The 22,604-nt window shown below is 40.6% G+C and overlaps 1 protein-coding gene across 9 annotated transcripts in view; it reads left to right on the top strand.

The window, feature by feature from the left end:
- Window positions 1-15,677, top strand: part of EDEM3 (ER degradation enhancing alpha-mannosidase like protein 3) — an 80,573-nt gene extending 64,896 nt beyond the window's left edge. For 8 of the 9 annotated variants that reach the window (XM_040446578.1, XM_040446579.1, XM_040446577.1 and 5 more), the window contains one exon: window positions 1,308-5,290. In XM_040446578.1, the coding sequence (XP_040302512.1) occupies window positions 1,308-1,711 (404 nt within the window). In that variant the 3' untranslated portion in view covers window positions 1,712-5,290. Of the gene's footprint in view, window positions 1-1,307; window positions 5,291-15,657 lie in introns of those variants that run through there. The other variant, XM_040446582.1, reaches the window with a different exon arrangement.
- The last annotated feature ends 6,927 nt before the right edge of the window (window positions 15,678-22,604 follow it).

Genomic DNA, 22,604 nt, shown 5'->3' with positions numbered 1-22,604 from the left:
TTTTTTAAAACCACCTAAATTGTTTTTTTTTTTTTTTTTAAAAAAAAATTTTTTTTCATTTTTTTTTTTTTTTTTTTAATCCCCAACCCCCCCCCCCCCCCCCCCCCCGCCAAGAGCTTAAACTTCCCTAGTCAGATAATCCTACTTAGAGTACGCATAAACACACCTGTCTGTACCTTCCTGCATACCTGTATTTCCTTTAGTTTTTCTGGTTTTATAATATGTCCATCTTCCCTTCCTTCTTTGATGGATTAACTCTACTTTTAAATCTGAGCTCAAGTGTCAGTTTCCAAAGGAAACCCTCAACTCTATTCTTTCCTATTCCCTGTAACCTTTCCTAGCAACATAAAACATGTCACAGTTAGAGTTTTCCATTTATTTTGTGTGATTATTTGGAAATGTTTTCCCCACCTGGACTAAAAGATCCATAAGGGCAAATCTGGTGTCTGTTTTTGCCTCGTTTTACCCCCAGTACCTTGCACAGTGCCCATCACACAGAGGACCCTCAGGACTTGCTTGCTGGCTAAGCACAGAGATTGAGGATGAGGCAGCATGGGGCATCAGTGCTGTGGAAGCACTTTCTTGTAGGAACCCCAAATAGGATGCTTCCAGTGGCTTCATTGTATATTCATTACAAGAGGTTTAACCTACTCTTAGCCTTCCAGTGGATTTTAAAATTGTCTTATAATTCATAGACTTACAATAATGAAATACAAGTTTTGTAAATAATCTTAGTTCGTGTCTTTATGAAAATATTTAACCACATTAGTACCCTCAAATCATCCAAAATTTTGTATTATTGGCATTGTCATGGCTTACTGCATGGGAATTTCACTTTTTGAAAGAATATTATCTTAAAATATAGTTATGATAAGTGCTGTTTAAAATTTACTCTATTTCGTATGTTCTCATGTGCAAGCTTTCCTGAATTGAGATATTTAATAAATTTTAGACCTACAATGCAAATCTATGTACACCTAAATAATAGTATTCTTTAGTGTATTCGTTGGCATATTTACTAATCCCCATTGAAGACTTGTCAGTTACTAGAGTCACTCTTTTCAGTTTGGAAGAATGTTTATTTTGTAATGGCACATTTTGCAAAATGAATATACAGAAAACATGTGATTACATGATTAAAGGCAGTCTTTTACTCTTCGGTGTTAATGTTCACTGCTCTGCATTAACATGTTTTTCTTTCTTTTTTATTTCTTCATTTTATTGCAACAACCAGTAGGCTGTTAAAAGTGTGATAGTAAATATTTTGAGTAGGAAAGTAGCATGAAGCTTGTTTCTTTCATGTACAGATCCTGAAATGGAAAATGAAGAACAACCATCCTCTGAAAATGATTCTCAGAGTGCTGAACAGATTACATCAAGTTCTCAGGAGGTTGATTTGGTTGATCAAGAGTCTCCTGAGGAAAGTTCTCTAAACTCTCAACCAGAATCATTATCTCCAGCAGATATGGACAATGCTGCAAGTGTTTCTCCTTCTGAACAGATTTCTAACCCCATGGAAAACCACGAGACTACAAGTCTTGATGGTGAATGTACAGATTTAGATAACCAGCTTCAAGAACAATCAGAAACTGAGGAAGATTCCAATCCTAATGTTAGCTGGGGTAAAAAGGTCCAGCCTATAGACTCCATATTAGCAGACTGGAATGAAGATATAGAAGCATTTGAAATGATGGAGAAAGATGAACTATGACTCACTAAAGAATCTGGTGGTAGGTATTTAAAAAGAAAAGCCAAACTGTGGTTAACAGACACCCGAATACTAAGCAGGCTCTCTAATGGGAGTCTTTAAGTATGGTGATGAGCAACCACGTTCTGACTGAGATAGTTAACATAGGAATCTGGAGCATGCCGTGTTAGAACTGACCTTGCTTAAAACTGTCCCATCAAAAATGGAAACTCCCAACCCTCCGCCTCTCCCCACCCTGACCCCATGACAGCGTCGCGTGCCACCCTGCAGCACCTCAGGCCAGGAAAAGATTGCTGGCGTTCCTAGGAACCAGATTTCTGCAGTCTTGTCAGATAGACAAGAAACAAATTCGGTTAATAGTGGAGAGGAGAATAGGAATTTGTAGAGCTTTCTAATTAAAGGAAGTTTGGCTTTCTTGGTTTTGGGGTTAGAGACTCTTGGGGGAAAATACAGATGAGTACTGCGGGCATTCTGGTTATGTTGCCTTCACAAAAACACTCAGAGTGACCTAAGTGATTGTGAAGCAGGTGCGTTCATGATGAAAGCAGCCTTTGCTCATCACTTTCACTTGCTTCATTGTGTAACAAATGATCAAGAGGACTTGATTTTTTTTCTCTCCTCACAATGTCCTTTTCATTTAAACCAAAGGTGAAGCCAGTGTACTTTCTCAGTGAGTTCTCTGCATAAAGGCTAATCGTTGGGACCAGGATAAAAGGTCATATAATATATTGTGGAAATTGGTTACTTAATGCTTCTGAAAAATGGAACAAGGGGGAAACTGTAATGTTGTGATAATGAACTTGCCATTGGGCCTTCCATAGGGAAAGCTGTGACTGACCTGAAATGGCACTTAAAGTTCTGTCCTTGTAGGGCAAATTATAAATCTTTTCCAGTTCATCGCTCTTAGAGGTGATTACCTCTAGCCATCAGCCTTACTCCATCCCATGTTTAGTATGCAATTTGAGCCACAAGGGCCACATCGCCAGTAGCTGAGTACATTTTGTTCCATTTTTCTATCTTAGGGAGCCATAATAAAACTGTGGTAGTAATCTGAAAATCCTAGGGAAACTACTATTTTTCTTCTTTGAAACTATGGTTTCTAAAGTTGCACCTAAGGAGTCTGTCACATTTTCTGTTGAATCATGGTTTTTAAGATGTTTCATTTTTGTTTTGTTTTAACAAATATTCCTTCTGATATGGACTTGAAAATTAGTCTATGGTAACCTGTGTAAAAAACTTACACAGTAGCAACTAACAAATAGCCATATAGCTTAATGAGAATTTCTTTTTCTTTTCTTTTCTTTTTTCTTTTCTGGTGGCAGTCTGGTGCTAGCCACATTTAAGTTTTTAAAATTGTTGTTGATATCCTATAGACAGCCCTGTAGTTGAAATCATGGTTTTATTCATTTTATTTATTTTTTAAAACTTACCTAAATCAGTCTAAAGGAGTATTTGTGAGACTTACTTTTCTTTCTCTTTACCATGACATGACCTAATAGTCTTTTCTGAAAACAGTTTTGAGGTACTAATGAACTTAAACTGTATATGGAGCTGTTAAGAGAACAGCAGTGCTGTACTGTAGTTATGTATATTCATGTACAGTGTGTCTTAGATCCCAGGTAGTCATATTCTTTTGTAAGGGGATGAATAGCTGCTTTCAAAAATTCCGGCTAAATGTAACTGGGTCAATGAGTAATAAAACTAATAGAGAAGACACTTTTGGGGGGGAGAGGGGTGGGGAAGAGTAGTTATAAGACCATTATTGGCCCTTAATTAAACCTGACACTAAAGTGGATATTTTAGTCTTTCTGCATGTGAAATTTGGTGTAAGAAGATAGAACTATAATACATACAGTATATGGAAGGATAGACATAGTGCTTTGTTCCTCTTAATTGCAAAGCTGCCAAAATAGCTGAAGCTTAATTATTTGACTTGCCTTGATTTGTAGGACTGGGGCTTTGAGAAAAGGAGCAGATGTTCCTCTAAGACGCTGATTACAGAAGCCTTATATACATTGGTTTGATTTTGTATTTGTAGCTCAGAGTCATTGTTGTCTAAATCCAACTTTCTAAGTTAGCAAAACAACGTAAAAAATTTTTTTTTCCCCACAAAGATCTCATGGTAACGAGAACCAGCTTACTCTCCCTTCCTTTGGCCATTAGGGGGAGTTGTTGCCACTCATTGATGTCTAGAAGCAAATTGTTCACTTTTTTAGAAAAGTGAATCCTTAAAAAAAAAAAAGAAAAGAAAAAAATTTAAGAAATTATACTTTATACCCAGAAAGAATCATATTTGATTTTTCCCTAGTTAAGAAGGTATAATGTTCAGCTTCAAAACTCCCAGCATTATCATTATTCATTATTATTATTATTATTATTCAATGTACTGCCATGAAGTTGTTTTTGAGTTCATTAAAAAATTCCAACAGCATTAGGTTTTTGTTTTTTTTTAAATGTTTTGTTTTTTACATACCTTTGATAGACGTTTTATTTACTTCCTAAATATTCAGGGGATTCTATGAGACCCTGAATTTTAGAAACATCTGGTCTACCTCAGTTAAATGTTGACTGCATAGAAATAGAGATGAAGTGATCGCCACAGCCATAAAATTGTTTGAATAAGAAAGATTTATACAATGTTTACAAACCTGGAATCAAGTAAGGAATTTATCTGAAAGTGAAAAGTTAGATATTAGAGCAAGTGTTTAATTCAGGTATTTTCAAGTTTTAAAACTTAACTTGTTTACCTACTAAAAATAGCTATAGTTTTTCTGCTTATGAAAGTCCATTGAAATGATAATACCCTAATTTGCAATAATTTTCCCATAAAGTTTTAGGTATGAAAGAATTGTAATTTACTGGATATGTTTAGGATGGGATATTTTGTTGGCAGGTTTTTGTTTTTTTTTTTTTTAACATTTAATAGGCTTCCAACAAGAATACAGTTGTTTCAAGAACAAATTATTTTTTGACATTATACTTTTCCCTTTTTCTTCACAGTATTAGTAAAATGATAAATTGTGCACTCTCTGGTTTTAGTTTCTAATATGCTTATGCTTTTGAGAATTTTTTAAAAATTCAAATTATCATCATAGCCCTTTTTACAATAAAACCAGCATTTGTTCTCTCACCAGACCCCATGTCAGATTCATTATAAAGGAAGCTCAGCATAAGTAATTCAAATCGTGCTTATAATTTTGGAGGTGGGGGGGCTGATTTAGTAAATATTCCAACCGGTCGTTTTATGCACAAGGCTTCAGTCAGAACATAGAAAAAAAAAACATTCTGTGAATGAAATATTGTATGTTCAGATTTTATAAAAGACATTTTTAAAAGCCCAATTTACAGCCGTATATTTTCTTATGATGTAATTTATGAAAAAGATGTCTGTACTAACAGGTGCTGTAACACTACTGTTGTTGGATTTTATTGTTTGGTGATAAATGTATACAATATTTCTAAGGGAAACTATGTACTGTGATGTAAAAGTCTGGGCAAAATGTATATAATCCTTGTATATAATTGTGTATTTGATTATAATTACTGATTGTAAAGATTTAATAAAATATGTAAATATTCTGGTCTAGTTTTAATTTGGATTTTTAGCATCACCTTGCCTATCCTAAAAAATATTTTTTAATGTTTTATTTATTTTTGAGAGAGCGAGCGAGCGAGGAAACAGGTGAGGGGCAGAGAGAAAGGGAGATACAGAATCCGAGGCAGGCTCCATTCTCTGAGCTGTTAGCACAGAGTCTGACGCAGGGCTCGAAGCCACAAGCCGTGAGATCCTGACCTGAGCCGAAGTCGGACGCTTAACTGACCGAGCCACCCAGGTGTTCCGTGCCTATCTTTATACTTTGGTATCTTTTTAAAAATTTTTTTCATCACTCTGTCTGCCCTTTAATTTTCACCTTACCCCTGGGGGACTGAATCTGGGAACAGGTTAAGGTATAGAAACAAACACTGAAGAGCTCCACAACTCAAATAGTGCCAAGGACCCTCAGAGCAGAGTTAGAGTTAGTAATTCACAGTGTCAATACTGGTTACATGTTTATGTTTTGAGTTTACTTATATTGAATAAAGTCAGTTCTTTTGACATTGTCATTTAAAGTAACCCCGAGCCTCTCCTGTTAATTCCAGTGAGGCCATTTCCTTTTAGCAGCCACTTTCAGATATGGTGATACTGTCCTCTTCATCTGTACTGTTCCTGGAGTTTCTGAGCACAGACATCTTGAAAGACCTAATAATAGTCACTAGTATCAATGGGTAATTGCTTTCTTTAAAGACGACCAAGTTGAGACTTGAAGTTCTAAGCATCTTACTCAAATTTCCACGTTTGATGACTGGGCAATGGGATGGGAGCCCTGGTCTGTTTCCTGTGCCCATGGTCCTTTCCGTGTACCTTCTCCCTTTCTCTGTCTTTACTCCTTCTCCCACCCCATTCCAGTTTCTGCTCCCCTTTTGCTCAGCCACTACCTTCCCAGCTGACCACTTTCTCCTCATTGGGGATTGAAGTGTAGAAATGGTAGCATCTATTCTCAGGTTCTTTGGACATTAAATCTCATCTCTATTTCAGGAATAGTTTAAAGGATCCAACAGCATCTCTTCGAAGATTTCAACAGGGAGGTTGCCTTTCTTTCCTGGGTAAAGCAAACTTAAGAGTTCTTTCTACTAAGGGGAGCTAAGTAATGTAAGGGTTGAGAATGGTACGTGTCAGCATCGACCTGCTAGTCAAGTTTCTAATTTCCAAAGCCTTGCTCTTGATTGACTCTAATAAGCCTGGTGGTCTGTAGTGTTCCTCTTCAGTGAAGTAGTAAATGGGAGGCCAGTGATGACCCTTGGGGAGGGATCCTCTTAATTCATAAAAGACTTCACTCATCATTCCAGATGACAGAGAAATGCTTAAGTCAGTGGCAAGATGAAGTATAATGCTAAATGAAGAAAAATCTAGAACTGTATGTAAAGTATTAACTCTGTTGTATATGTGGAGACTCTTTATTCAACAAAGACTTAGCACCTCCTGTGTGCTAGACATTATATGGGGCCTGGGAATGTGAACAATGCATAGTAAAGAAGATAGGAAATAAAATAGTTAAATAAATATGAAAATGAGTTTATGAAGCAAAAGAACTTCCGGTGAGAGGATAGTGATGGAAATCAGCACGATGTAGAATTCTCTTTTAAACAAAATATCAATTACGGTTATCTGTGGATTGTGGGCAATTTCTGTTTCCTTATCTATAACTGTCTCTGTTTTAATAAGTTTCCAAAACAAGCATTATGACTTTAAAAATAAAAACATTCGGGGCGCCTGGGTGGCGCAGTCGGTTAAGCGTCCGACTTCAGCCAGGTCACGATCTCGCGGTCCGTGAGTTCGAGCCCCGCGTCGGGCTCTGGGCTGATGGCTCAGAGCCTGGAGCCTGTTTCCGATTCTGTGTCTCCCTCTCTCTCTGCCCCTCCCCCGTTCATGCTCTGTCTCTCTCTCTGTCCCAAAAATAAATAAATGTTGAAAAAAAAATTTTTTTTAATAAATAAATAAAAACAGTCTAGGTCAGTTAAAGGATGAAAGGGAGAAAGAAAAATATCACACCAGAACCCCTACCATCCTGTGGCTCTGCACAGTTCAAGTCCCCGACGTGCTAGACAGCTCTCACGGACAGAAGCCGTGAAGGAGAGCAGAATACGCCACCCCAAAATACGCCACTTTGGCAAATTGATTATTGTGAATTAAAGTCACTTAAGAAACAGCCAATGCAAAAAGCGGACACTCTGACCTTCCTTTGTCCCCCTGAAAAGAGGAAATAAATCTCCCATGGGAAAGGTACCCTCCCTGAACCAAGAGGATAGAAGGCATCCTTATCACCAGAGATAGGGAAGTTAGGGCTGAGAGGGTTGTCTGAATAAACCTTGTTACTTGCTACACCGGATCCAAACCCTTTTGTCATGCCAATTCTTTACATTTTTATGACTTCCTTCCCTAAAAGGTATAAAAAGCTGCCTGCTCTGGTCATTTCTTTGAGTCTCATATTTTTATGGGCTCCCATACATACAAAATTAAATTTGATTTTCTCTTGTTAATCTGTCTTATGTCAATTTAATTATTAGACCAGCCAAAGAACCTAAAAGGGATGAAGGGAAAAGCTTCTCTCCTCTACAGCAGCATATAGCTGGGATTCAAAAGTTTCTCAGGAAGAGTATGTGGATGGAATAGGAAAAAGGGGATCTAAAACAGCCCTGAGATTGCTGGCATTTAAGGCATAGGAGGAAGGGCTTGTATAAAACGGAATGAAAAAGGGCAGGTGGAGAGGGAGGAGGAAAATGAGGACAGAACAGTGTTACAAAAACCAGAAGGAAAGATTATTTCAGGGAAGAAAGCTGGCAAATAATCTAGCCCAAAGAGCTGGTGCGAGCAAACTCGCTGCATAAGAATGTAGGTTCAGTGTGGCTCTATCATCTAATGTTTGACAAAAGCCAGAAAAGTAGGTGAAATTCCACCTTAAACATTGTTCAGGTTGAAATAGATGTGACAACAAAGTCCTCCAGTTTGCAACCGCTGAGCTGGCAGACCCTGAACCTCCAAATGTCTGGGCTTCTCCATTTTCAAGGCACCATTCACCAGTCTCCTGTTCTAGATTTATTATGTGCCCCAGAGGCCTCCTCAACTCTTGAGATTTTCTGGTTTAGTATCCCAAATGGTGATTCTGCGACTTTCCAAATGGAGATTACTGGTTTAATGAGGCAGGTCGATGGGGGAAAAAGTCTCACCCATTCACCTTCCTACAATTCTAATGTCAATCATTGACACCTTCTTTGACCTGAGGCAATGAAAGTTCCTCTCCTGAACCCCATTCAGATTTCCACTCCATCAACTGGTATGGCCAGACTGCTGACAGCTTGACCCCAACTTCCTTCTAGGGCTTCCCTGACTCCCACCCAGGATACATCTATCTGTAAGCCTCTGCTCAGCCCTACAGTGATTCCTTTAAATTCCTGCAATAATCTAAGAGGGCTAGTCCAGTCGGCTCTCCATTCATAGGCAGTATGATGACTAATGCCTTCTTCATAGACCAGATAATAAAAAGAGCTGCCACTTTTTGAATCCTCGTGAGGCATGAACAAACACTGGGCACGCTATATTGGTGAGTCCTTACCCTTATAACAACCTTATGACATGTCCATAATTTCATAGGTCAGGAAAAATAAGATTCAGCAAAGTTGAGTGGCTTGCCAACAGGCACAAAGCCAGTTAGATGGATCTGGGATTTGAGTCTCGATTAATCTAAATTTTTTAAATCTTTATTTATTTTTGAGAGAGAGCGAGAGCACAAGCAGGGGAGGGGCAGAGAGAGAGGGAGACAAGGGATCTGAAGCAGTCCAAACTGTCAGCATGGAGTCTGATACAGGGCTCAAACTCACAAACTCTGAGATCATGACCGGAGCCGAAGTCAGACACTGAACCAACTGAGCCACCCAGGTGCCCTGAGTCTAGATTAATCTAAATCAGACTACTACACAGGGTGCCTTTCCTAACTATGCACAGTGATCCATTTGAACCAAGGGTTATTATGGCTGCTAAACAAGGTCGAATCAGAGATCCTTATAAACAGTGTTCTACTGCTAACCAGCTAGCCACAGAAGGGATCTGGGAATTGAAGGTACTTTGCATTTACCAAAGGGGTAGGAACAGGAGAAAGGACTGCTTTCACATTCAAGCTTATGGCCTCTGAGACAAAGGATATTTACTTTATTGGAAACCCTTCAAAAGACAGGGGAGGTAGGTCTCCCTCTTTCCAAGGCAACTACCGGTTTCTCAGATCTTTGACTGAAATATATTATCATCTCCAGCCAGAATGGCCAGACTTAGGAGACATCTATAAGCCATACAAGAGTGGGTTTACCAGCTCATCAGGGGACTGGGAGCCCCTGGAGAAAACAGAAAAGTTTCTCCTACTCATCTTTTCCTCACCTCTACCAGTACCTGGCTCTTGGAAGGCACTGACTGAACATTTCTGGAGTAAACGGAATGAAATACCTGGTTGTGAACAAATGGACGGATGAAAGAGCTATGATTTGCAACCACTGAGAAATGTAAAAAAAAAAAAAAAAAAAAAAAAAGTGACGTACCAGCTTTGAAGACAGTTGTATGAAGAAATTCCAAACTATTTTTGTTGTTGTTGGAAGTAGACATTGTAGGGAACACAACTCATGTAGTGAGTTCAGCGATTTAGAGCCAAAAGAACTCTGTTTCTATACATCATGGATTCTCCTCATTGGACAGAAAACAGAAACCAGAGGTGGGAAGTGACCTGACCAAGGTCACACATACCCAGGACTGATTAAGTTTTCAGGTTCTGGTGCAACTGTTTTCAAAGTCATTCTCCGTGCTTCACAGCCTCGGTACCTTCATTCCTTTGCGAGTTAACATTCAGCCAGTGAGATAATTACTAACTTCAGAGCTGCCTCTGAGGTGCCTTTGGAAAACTCCAGGGCTCCACTGAACACAGTTGAAAAACTACTGACTTAGATAATTTATTGCTCGTTATTTAAACTTTGAGCACGTTCAAGCAAAAACGTCTTTTAATTCCCAGAAAACTGGCTATTCTCATTGCCAGCATTTATTCTTCTCTTCCTTTCCTGATGAATAAACCAATTAATGAAAGAATACGCTGTGTACTTTCTTTTGTTCTGTTATTCATCTGAATTAATGTGTGTGGGCAAAGCTCAAAGATACAGATCTTTTTGCCTGGTGGGCCCTCTTGTGGGTCTTAAACCCAAGGGTTCCCAAGCTTTCTTTGTGGTGATGGCAGAAATGGTTCTCTTTAGACACAAACCATCGAACTGAAATTTCTAAAATTGAAATTCTGGGTAAGATACAGAACCACAAGGATAAACAACCTGTTTGTATTTGTATTGGTAAAGCAATAAAGGAGAATTCCAGTCTCATGAACGTCTGGAGATGCCTCATGATTAGCCAGTATTTCTAAACCTCTGTAAAATTCTCTAATAGCTGATAGTAATAATGGTCACATAGTGGATGTTTACCATATGCATAGCACTTATAAAGCTATATGAAACAGGCATCATTATCGCTCCCATTTTATGGAAGAGAAAACTGAAGCCTAGCAGTTGGGGTTTTAACTCAGACTTCGGCTAAATAAAGCAGGGTGGTGGGGAGAATTCTTTGGAGGGTTCTAGTTGTGGCAACAAGGGGATCTGGGGGAGGGAAGATTTTCTCAATGTGGGAAATCTGAAGACTGAGCCAGACTGCTGAGATTAGAATCCTAGCTCTACCCCTTACTCTGTGTGACCTTGACCCGGGTCTCTCAGTTTCCTCATCTGTAAAGCAATATTATTAGAACCTGTTGTTCACTATTGCGTAAAGTGCTATGTAAATATGCATTTAAGTCTCCTCCTGTCTGCAACTGCGCTCTCTTCCCCTCCCCAGAGATTGCTGTCCTTGAGCTTCAACTATAAATTCCAACTATATTAATCAATTTTGTGTTATTATTAGTAGGAGTTTTGGCCATGCGATGTGTCGTTGGACTTCTGATGGGTCCAGGTGGAGACGTGGGGAGAATACCCAATGGAAGAAACAGATCTAATCCCTCATTCTCTCAAAAGACAGCAGAAAAGATCCTTTGGAACAATAGAAGCTTTCAAAAGCCATATTTGGGGAAGAAACAAAGGAGTGGCCTGGATTATTTTTATAGGTTTTGTGCAACAGGAGACCAGAGTAATAAATTAAATCTCACAATGAAACAAAGTACATACAATTGAGCAGGGCACATCCTGGGGACTTTGGCTTTTGTTACTACCCCAAGAACTCCCAGGGGCAGGACAGCCATAAGGGGAATGCCCACTAGCTCTCCAACGCAGTCCCTGAAGCTGCCTCTGAATAACACTGGCAGAAATGATCCCGGAATAGCCCTGGAAGCTGTTACACGAGAGGACCTCCACCACCCAGAATGGGTGCTGGTCTCTGCACAGACACAGAGAAAGAGCCCCTAATTGTCAAAGAGCTGTACTGGGACAGTGATGGAAAGGATTTAAGAAAGAAAGAAAAGGAAGGAAAGGGAAGGAAGGAAGGAAGACAGGAAGGAAGAAAGGAAGGAAGAAAAAAAGAAAGAAAAAAGTCAAGAAAAAGACAATTATTCTGATAAAGTACCGACTTTACAAGGACAAAAACCACAAAGCCACTTTCCTGGGAATTCTCACATCACATCTTTCACAGTGTGAAAAAAGCACATTGCACAGCACATCTGCCTGGAAAAAGTAGGGGAAAATATCTCCCTCATGTAGCCTTGGGCCACACAGAGATTTATAGATTCAAGCTGGGACGTCATTTTTCTTTGGTTCTAGAGGGTTGCATCTTTTTAGTTGTTCCCCCCCCCCCCCACACACACACACACATTTTCCCTGTCACATATAAGAAACAAAATTCCTTCCTGAAGACTCTCATTCCCACTACTTGCATTGGAAGGGTCAGATCTTTAATGCAAACCTACTTCCTTGCCCTATGACCTTGGCAAGTTACCTAACTTCTCTGAGACTTGGTTTTCTCCCCAATATTGGTTTTGTCTACCCAACAGGCTTTCCTCCATTTTCTCTGTTAAGTGGGCCCCACCATGGGATTGACACTCTAGAAATAAAAGCTATCAGATACAATCTTGCTTTGGTCGCCTGTCTGGCAGCCAAGGGGCGAGGTCATAGCTTAAATTCTGTGAGTTGGGACTTTCAATTTGAGGCAGGATCACCTGGAATCTGTTCACAAGAGAGTGGGGTCAGCCACTACATTCAGTCTCCAGAGACACAATGACAACATTTGGGGCCAGGGACACTGACAGGTCTATCTATGTCGTGTGTGTGTGTGTGTGTGTGTGTGTGTGTGTGTGTTGTGAGGGACTTATTTGTTTCCCACCCCTCATGTTTCTGTGGGGTAGGCCCTCTCTCAGGTAACACCCTGGCTTGCCTCTCCATACATTTGTTATCAGATTGGTGAACTAGAAGCCAATTTGTCTGCGGAAAACATTCTTCCTCGTCTACTTTCTACTGTGTAGTAAAAGGAATCAGCCTATGATTGAAAAGGGAAACCTGGGTGTTCCTGCTAAGCCAGTTATTGGGCAGGTCAGTCTGCCTAAATCTGTAATGAGGTATTAGCACTCCTATATTAGTCCACAAATTTATCACTTTTTTAAAACTTAAGTTTATTTCAGAAGGAAATTTTATATGAGCATCTTTAATGGAAGAAAAATTATTTGTAACTTTAAGCATGGGATAATCTTTAAATACTTGATTATTAAAAAATAATCATACTTGTGTAACACTTAAAATCATCTTCACATCAGTAGTATATGACTTTTACTTCGAAAAATGCTTTTATTATGCTTTACTTGCCTCAGTTGTTGTTGTTGTTGTTGTTGTTGTTGTTTTTAATGACAATAGCTGTTCTTGTCCCAAGGTAAGAAATGATCAGTTGCATTGAAATGAGCCTTAAAGGATATTTACACAGCTATATCATTTAGTAGGTTTCCATGACAATTATGCAAATTTTACCTTCTCTTTATTACTCTAGCTTTCTAGTAAGTATTGAAATCAGGTAGTGTGAGTCCTCCAACTTTGTTATTGTTGAGATTACCTGAGCTATTCTAGGTCCTTTGCATTTCCCCATAAATTTTAGAATAACTTGTCAATTATTTCAAAATTCTTAGAAGAATCATGGAAAGCAAATGAGATAATGCATAGGGAAACACTTTTGAAAGAATAGCATGATATTTAAGTTATATTTATTATCATTAATGCAACAAAAAGAATCACTCCAGGGGCATGCACCTGTATTTCTACTAAAAGTTAAGAAAAATTCTGAGTCACTTAATTTTCATAGGCTTGCAGATGAGAAAGATAGTTCTTTATCCTCTTCCAAAGTATTCTAAGCTTGTAATTATATGCAGTTTCATATTCAACTGATATTAATTAAATGACAATCATGTATATATTGTCACACAAATATGCCTTATCTTATTCAGTTTATTTCTCATAAAAATAGTGCTCTCCAATGTATCAACATGTGACAGTAACTCAACATTTTTCGCACTTAGATTCCACTCTTAAAATTTTGTCCTAAGGAAATCATCAGAGACGGCACCCAAACTTAAGTGCAAAATGCTTTTTGGAGCCTTATTCATAATAATGAAAAATTGGGAACAACTAAAATAAATACACCTGAAGGATTTGTCAAATAAACTGTGATGCAGAAACGTAATTCAATACTATTTAGTTGCTAAGAACATTTTCAGAGATTGTTTTATCACATGAGAAAATATACACAATATTGTATAAGAATAAGATTATTGGTTAAGCATCACGGTTATTATTTTGTTGAAAAATATGAATTAGAAAAAAGCTAGAAGGGAATACACCAAAATGTTAATAATGATTATTTCTGGAGTGATACTATTTTTTTTTTAATTTTTTTCAACGTTTATTTATTTTTGGGACAGAGAGAGACAGAGCATGAACAGGGGAGGGGCAGAGAGAGAGGGAGACACAGAATCGGAAACAGGCTCCAGGCTCTGAGCCATCAGCCCAGAGCCTGACGCGGGGCTCGAACTAACGGACCGCGAGATCGTGACCTGGCTGAAGTCGGATGCTTAACCGACTGCGCCACCCAGGCGCCCCTGGAGTGATACTATTAGAGATGTCTCTTTCTTCGCAGACTTTGCTGGGTTCTAAATTGTTCACAATGAATATGTCATTTTTGCTTTCAGTTTTCCCTTTGGATGCCAGAACACACTCTGAATTGGATTAATCTTCAACTCAGCAAATACTCTTCTCATTGGCCCGTGCACACTCATTATTTACTAATATGTTTATTATGATCAATATATAAACTAGGATTCAAACAAAAGTTAACATCTAGATATGGATCCTCTCTTAATCCCATTTACCATTTTTCTCTACCCAAAAGAACCACCTTCTCAAATCTCATCATCCCATTGTTTTCTTTTTTAAAAAGTTGTATCTAATTAGTACATAGCCCTAGAAAGCATGTGTTTTATTATTATTATTATTGTGGCTTTAATTCTTTTAAGAGGGTAGCGTGCATATGTTACCTTCTAGAAATTTTTTCACTTAATATTGTATTGTTAAGATTCATCCACTGGAGCTCATTTATTTTTATTTTGATGACTATTCAATATTCCATTTTGTGAAGGTATTATTGTTTATTCTGTAGGCTATTTCCAGACATTCTTGTATGTGTCTTCCCAGTGCCCCTTTGGGACAATTTCTCTTGGATATAAACCTAGGAGTAGAAAAGCTTATCATAGGGTATGTGAAAGTCTACCTTTCAAAGATGTTTTTCCAAAGGGTGTTTTTCCAAAGTGGTTGCATCAGTCAATATAAATTCACACCAGCAGTGTATTAAGAGGTCCTCCTACCGATCTGTATTCTTACCAGCATTTGGTACTGTTGATGTATTGCTTTTATATTTTGGAAAAGAAGAATGTTTCTAAAAACAAGAACAAAACCAAAACTGCCTTGCTCTCCTTCCCCCCAAATTCTGGGAAAGATTTGGGGCACAGGGGGTGGTATATAAAACGATTCCTCCACTAACAGCTTTTCAAAACCTTCTAGTTCTAGAAACCCTGCCCTAGCAATGAAGTGGAAAACAGTGCGGGGGTTGTGAGAAGGTAGAGAAACTGCAAAATTTTGTGTCATGGGGACTCTTTCCAACAGACGATGAAATTATTCTGCAGGTCTGAATTAGAAACCTCTCTCCTACTCTCCACCTCTCTCTCTCCTTCTCTCCCTCTCTCCCTCTCCTGAGATACAAACACTGGATCATTTTTTATTCTCTGTAATATGTTCCCAAGACATTCGCTTTGCAACCCTCCTTGCAAATATCAGAGAACTGACCTGCTTATCAAATGTTTTCCTTTTCTTGACTGCAGAGTGAGAACCCACCCGTTATGCTAAGTGGGGCGACGGCTTCCCGGCACAAGCACTGTAAAGAAAAAGAAACTCAGCACTGTACGAGTTTGAAGGCCTATTCCAATAGTGCACACTGCCTGCCTCTCCTTTCAAATCTGAGCCCTAGTTTCTATCACTTTGCAGTAGTCTGGGAAGTGATACAGAGCGCCAGATGGACATGAGGATGTGTGATGTGCCCATCGATTCTGAGAAAGGTAGGCAGCCTATTTTCAAATACACACACACACACACACACACACACACAAACAGGATAAGCTTGAGGGCCAAACTGCTTTGCAGCCTGGGATGATCACTCAGCCAGAGGGTGACTCCTGGAGGTGGAGCTCCAGGGCAATTTCACAAGGTAAATCAGCCAGCCATGAGACCGATTTTCCCAGTTCAGTTTAGCAAGGTGCTCTCAGTGCTCTAGGGAAAGTAGGGGAGTCAGGGAGGCAGTTAACATGCCACCTTATTTTAGATAGAAATAGAGTAGCTTCAAAATAGTCTATTTAACATATTTGGTTCCACAATTAATTTGCTTATGAAAAAGTTTCCTCTATTTTAAAGAAGGTTTAGAAATCATTGCTAGTGTTTAGACCTTGAGGTCTAAAGGAAACAGAGATATAGATTTGAAATTCACTTTGGAGCAGCAGAATTGCATGGAATGAGGTTAGATGTAGATTCCATGTTGCAGAAGGCAGGTCCATGTGATTTCAAAACCAACCAAGCACAAAACAAGGCTGGAACACTCTGATAAACATTAAGGAGGGAAGCCCAAGACTCTTACTCCAATATGAGGAAGATTAATGAGGGGGAGGAAACAGTGCCAATTTTACTCACCATTGTTATTTTCGTGCCTGGTACAGTGCCTGAAAAATATCGGTGTTGAAAATATTTGATGAGGAAGAAAAAGAAAGATGGAGGCAAGCATATCATGTGGGCAGGGCCAAGGTCCCTTTACAAAATAGTTTTAAGACTTTTCTAAAAATAAACATGCACAAACACACATGAACACACACACACACACACACACACACACACAGAACCTCTTATTTTTTCACCAGAGGGCACAATGAAGAAAGATCCAGAATAATAGCAAACATTTACTTCCTCTAGAGAAAAAAGCCCAACAACATATCTGTGACACATCCCATTTTAAACAGCATTGGTTCTTTGAACCTTCTAGGAAAAATTGGTGGTGAAGTGAACCTCTAAGAGTTGAATGAGCTCGCCTGCTATCTAGAGCTGTCAATGGAGAAATTACATTTTTAACAGCAAGTGCCAAAAATGATTTGGGCTTAGCAGTAATTGATTCTAAGCCATTCGATCTGGAGGTAGAGAAGTAAAAGCTCTACACTTGGTCCCTGACCATCATCTGAAATCACCAGTGCATAGGAGGGCACTCTCCTTTCTGTTCACAACAGCAGGAATGGCTGAGTAGGTGGAATGCAGGCTTTTTTTTTTTTTTTTTTTGCAAGGACCAAAAAGAAGTCATAAGTCAGCACATATTTTAAGCAAAGGACATAAAACATTGCTCTATTTGGCATCCTCTTTGACAAAAAAAGAAAACTGTGTATATTTTCAAGAAACCATGCTTAACTGACTGTAACTCTGAGGCAGTAGAAGATGCTGGTTCATTATAAGGACCAGTTACTGAGCTATTTTGAGGATAAGCAACAAAATCCAAAACTGGGTCTCAATCCACAGAATGAAAGGTTGAGGCAAGCCCAACATAGGGACAAGACCCGGTCTTATTTGCATTCGTGAGAGAATCCCGCACGAGTTGACAGAGAGGCTGTGAAGGCTCCATGGGCCTGGAATCGGGCAGAGTGGCTCTGCAAATTTCAGGTTGGCCCTCACCAGGAAGGGAATAAGCACAGCATTGAGGCAATGTGTTTAGTAAACTGGTAGGGCAATAGTTTGAAGGGAGTAAACTATGTTCGCAGTGCTTTCCAGTGGGTTTAAATTGATAAGTTGCACTGGACCCTACCAGTCAGAGCAAACCACAAACACGCCTTCAGGGAAAAAAAACCTTTATTAGATTATTACAAATTTTTGAGGTTTTAAAATAAATTAAACTAGATGAGAAGACATGACCAAAATCTAATCCGAGAGAAGTGGTCTGCAAAACTGAAGATATTTGTGCTGAGGTAGAGACGCTGAAAAAAGAGAGGTGTCAGTCTGGATTTGAGCTCCCGTGGTCACACTCAGCCAGTTCATGCCTGGTTGATTATGTCCCCAAATCTTACCTCATCCATGGTTGTATCTGCCAAACCCTGGGCCTTCCACAAAGATGTGAGTCTTTTGGATGCAGCAGTAAGTTTATATAAGATTTGAAGCCAATAAATTCTAAAGTTGACCCCTTCCAGATTCTATTAATACATGGTCTCGGCAGCTTAGCCAAAGTTTGTGTTCTTGCTAGTTCCCGGCCTTGACAAGCCAGGAACATGTGGGTATGGCTTGCATCCACCCAAACATGGAACAGATATAACTCCTCGTTCACTATTTATGAGTCCCTAGTCTGTGCCAGGCACTTTGTCGGTCCTGGGGGACAACGATGAGTAAAGTCAAGTCCCAACCTCCTTGAAGCCCCCCTTCTAGTTTTAGTCACCAATTCACTGATGGAGATTAGAGAAGAGCAGTGCATTTCTTGAGGGACCAGGCATAGTTTTCAAACACCCAGAGATCAGGTTTTTAAAAAGTCACTAGGAAGATTAGACCTTCTCTTTCCGCATCTTTTCTTCACCATTCAATCCACTAGTTCAGTTGTGGATGCAAGCCGCAGCACAGCTATAACAAGGGTAAAGAGGAAGGGCACATTATTTACCTGACCCCAAATCTTCATCTTAAGAGCCATAAGTAGAGAATTTACTATTTATTTTTTGAGGGGGGAGAGATAGAGAGCGAAAGCAAGAGCGAGAGAGAGAATCCCAAGCAGGCTCCATGGTGTCAGCGCAGAGCCTGGTCCATCTCAGGAACCGTGAGATCGTGACCTGAGCTGAGAGTCAGATGCTCAACCGACTGAGCCACCTGGGCGCTCCAGAGATGAATTCATCATAATACAATGCTGACACCAACTGCAGTGATAAAATTTCCCCCAGAGAGTCCCCATTCTCAGATTCTCCTTATCCATAGATTTTCTGTGGAAGAAGGATTTAAGCTGTAGAAGTTGCAAATAAGCAAGGCATTTCCCAGAGAGAGTTCAGATTAGAATGGTGCTAAAGATGTGCCTTAAGAACACTGGGACTTCTCAATGGGCAGGGCATGGAAAGTCTGGATCAGAGCAGCAGTCTCCAGAGAACCAGGAGATAAAACAGCAAGAGGCTGTGTTTCAGAGAAAAGTTTCCAGCTAGAGTTAGTGTCTAACCATGTACGTGGCATCGAGAGGCTTTGGCTAGTAGTTCATTCACGACAGGAAAGAATAGTTTCAGTCAACAGTTGGAGGAAAAACCTGGATGCCATGGGTTGAGGGGGAAAATGGTGGTAAGACAGCAAGGGCCCTTGAGAGTAGACTCCATGAAGGATAATTGCACTCACCTCCTAACTGGCTTCTTTGCCTCTACTCCCTTCTGCACACCACTTGCTCCTAAGGGAACACTCTCAGGCTTAAAATCCTTTGATAGCACCATTATCACCTGCACAAAAATGTCACACTTCTTTTTTTTTTTAAGTTTATTTATTTTTGAGAGAGAGAGAGCCCAAGTGAGCAGGGGAGGGGCAGAGAGAGAAGGAGAGAGAGAGAGAGAATCCCAAGCAGACCCTGCAGTGTCAGCACAGAGTGCAACCTGGGGCTCTATCCCACGAACTGTGAGATCATGACCTGAGCCAAGATCAAGAGTCCGATGCTTAACCGAGTGAGCCACCCAGGAGCCCCTAAATGTCACACTTAGCACAGACATCCCATCCTGCCCAAACCTGAGTTTCAGTTATTTGCTTAACTACCCCTCTTTGCCACTAGATTGGTTCCTAACAGATATCATCCCTTAAATGAAGGTACCATCTCTTGTTCGACATTTTACGTTACCCCAACTTCTACCCATTCCCATTTGTCACTCAACTCATGTAGTTGAATGAATGGAAAAATACATGAGAGATGAATGGATGAATGAGTGAATGATACCAACACTGACTGTCTTTGTTACAATGGATTTCTGAGTCTCAATATGGCGGTTGAAGATAATTTATAATTTTCCTTTGTGAAATGTCTTGTCAAGTCGAAAGAAAGAGTTTCTGTATAAATCCAACATCCTGTTGTTACCTAGTCATCACTGAAGTGTTTTATTTTTGTAGTTTCAGTTACCTTGATGCTTCCTCGTTATAATTAGACAAGTTCAATTGGCATGAAGATCTCTGATTGGAGTAGGATTGTCTCGGTGAGATGACAAGGGTGTCTGGAAACACTACCTGATAGCGGGGCACTTAGATACGACACGTGTCCAGTTCCGTCGAGCCTCTGAGTCATGCTTGGGGGATCAACCGAGTCACCAGGATGATAATCAACTTTGCTTTGTGATTCCCCTGTCGGCACATCTATTTTAGCTCTTCTGGCAGAGCTGGGGACTTGCTCTACTAATTCACTATGACGTTGCTTTCTAATTAGGTATCTTGACACAGCAGGCATTCTGGTCTTGAACATTTCCTTTGTTTCTTTAATGTGCCAGCAAGCTGTCTGACTTTGAGCTGCCTGATTTCAGATGTTACCTGCAGTGTAAAATCAGAACACAGATAAGGCACTCAGTCCAGTGTGTGGCACCGGGGTGGGGGTGGGGGGGGGTCTTCGAGAAATGTTTGTCACATTCTCCTGTCCGTCTGTGCCTTCTGACCTTCTGGTGTTTTAGTTAACCTCAAAGATAACGTATTAGCTTTGGAAGGCTTAAATTTTTCTGCATCCCCAAAGAGAGTCCAGTAATCCTATAAACAGATACTATGTGGATTTCCTTTTAGCCTCATTTCCTTTTAGCCTCACAGTAACCCTAGGGGGTACGCATTTTTACTTCCTTTGTTTTCTAGAGGGAGAAGCCATAGCCAAGAAGTCAAGTTCTGAGGTTACAGAGTAGGTGAGGAAGGGCGGTGAACAAGAACACACGTGCGCCTCTTTCCAAAACTCTTGTGTTCAACCGCCACATATACTGCCCCCCACAAGACGCTCTGAGCGGCCGGCACTGCACTGGAGACTATGCAGGCCACAGATGGAGGAGACTCAGCCTTATCCTTAAATGGCATCCTTCCCGGCCAGAAAGACCTGTGACCCCAGGTGTTAAGTGCCAACACTCTCTGAGCCTGGGGAGATTCCAGTTCCAGAGCCCAGCCCTTCCTAACCCCTTGCTCTGGGCTGTGCCCTCAGAGCCCCATCTGGAATGTGGAGGAGGAACTTCCTGCTTGCCCTCCCTCTCCAGCTCCACCCCTAATATCACCCGAGGGGAGACAACAGCAGGTGCTGCTCTGCCCCCTCCATGTTCTGGGAGCCCATTGTCTAATTTTGCTCAGGCCTGGCCTGCTTCCCTTTCAGCCCCGGGCATGTGGGCAGAGTACAAGCTAATTGGCAGGGCTGCTCCAAATACTAAAGAACACGGAGCTGCCTGTTCACCAGCGGGAAGGCCGTGTTCCCAGCTTGTGCTCTGACATTTTCTGGGGCTTGGGCAAAGCCACCTGCCAACAAAGGTGTAACGGATAAAGGGCAAACAGGGAGAATCGGGTCCTGACGGCTCGGCAGAGATAACCCCCAGGGGAAGGGACGCAGCTGAAATCCCAGCTCAAGATGCTTTGTCCCCAAGGAGGAGGCACGACTTGGGGAGAGGGAAGGGGTCCAGCAGAGTCAAAGGTGAGCTCATCCACTCCAGGCCTAAGGGTTCCCATCCTCCAGGTTCCTGGGGGCACAACGGGGCTGAGGAGGAGGCTGCGGAAATGCCTGGGGCCCTGGTGACTGTCGGGTGCCTGTGCTTCAGCCGAAGGCCGAGTTCCCTGACCTGCACAATGAAACCCCTCACAGACGGGAGCCCTGAGGGAGAAAAGAAGTTTTGCACAGTAGAGAAGGTGTGGACTTTGGAGCCAGACAGATCTATCTCAACTCTCAGCTCTGCGGCTGACTGGAAGTAACAGTACCATGACTCTACTGATAACACTTGCGACAACCCTTTAAGGGAAATCATCTTTTAATCTTTATTTTATAAGAACTAGAAACCCTTGCCCATGGAGACATCTTCAGAGAGTATCAGTGCCTGGCCTGGGACTTGATTCCGCCTGACAGAAGTCCACGCTCTTAACCACCAGGCCTCCCGTGCAAAGATGCTTTAAGTGGGAACAGGACATATGAGACGGACAGTACCTGTCCTCATAGAGAATGAGTTTCTTAGTTTCATCATCTCGAACGTGGGATTAATAATATGCATCTTTGAGTTTTTTGTGAAAATTAGAGCTGATACAAAAAGGCATGGGGGAGAGGTCCTTGAGGGTGGAGGTGGGGCTGGGGAGAGGCCCATCCCTCTCTGGGTGAAGGACTGCAGGGCCCAGGCTTGTTGCTGCTGTTCTTTTAAATTAAACATCATTTCAAGAAAAACAAGTCTGAATGATGAGGTCATGGTTTTGTTTTCATTTTTATATTTTCCAAATTCAAATCATATGTATTACATTTTCTCCGTATAATTGGAATACATGTTGATGCATTAATTATGCAAAATACAGAAACTGTAAGGAAGAAAAATCTTTACTTCCCATTGTTCAGAGATGACTAGTGTTGAAACATTTTTTCTTCTTTCTTTTCTTCCAGTGTTTTATTATTTGCTTTTTTTTTTTTTAGGTTTCTTTATTTATTTTGAGAAAGAGAGGTTGAGAGTGCACATACATGAGAGCGGGGGAGGGGCAGACAGAGAGAATCCTAAGCAGGCTCTGTGCCATCAGCTCAGAGTCTGATGTGGGGTTCCATCTCATG

Source organism: Herpailurus yagouaroundi, unplaced genomic scaffold (assembly GCF_014898765.1).
Source record: "Herpailurus yagouaroundi ecotype Mexico unplaced genomic scaffold, PumYag 195, whole genome shotgun sequence".
NCBI lineage: Eukaryota > Metazoa > Chordata > Mammalia > Carnivora > Felidae > Herpailurus > Herpailurus yagouaroundi.
This window is presented reverse-complemented; position numbering and strand designations above follow the sequence as displayed.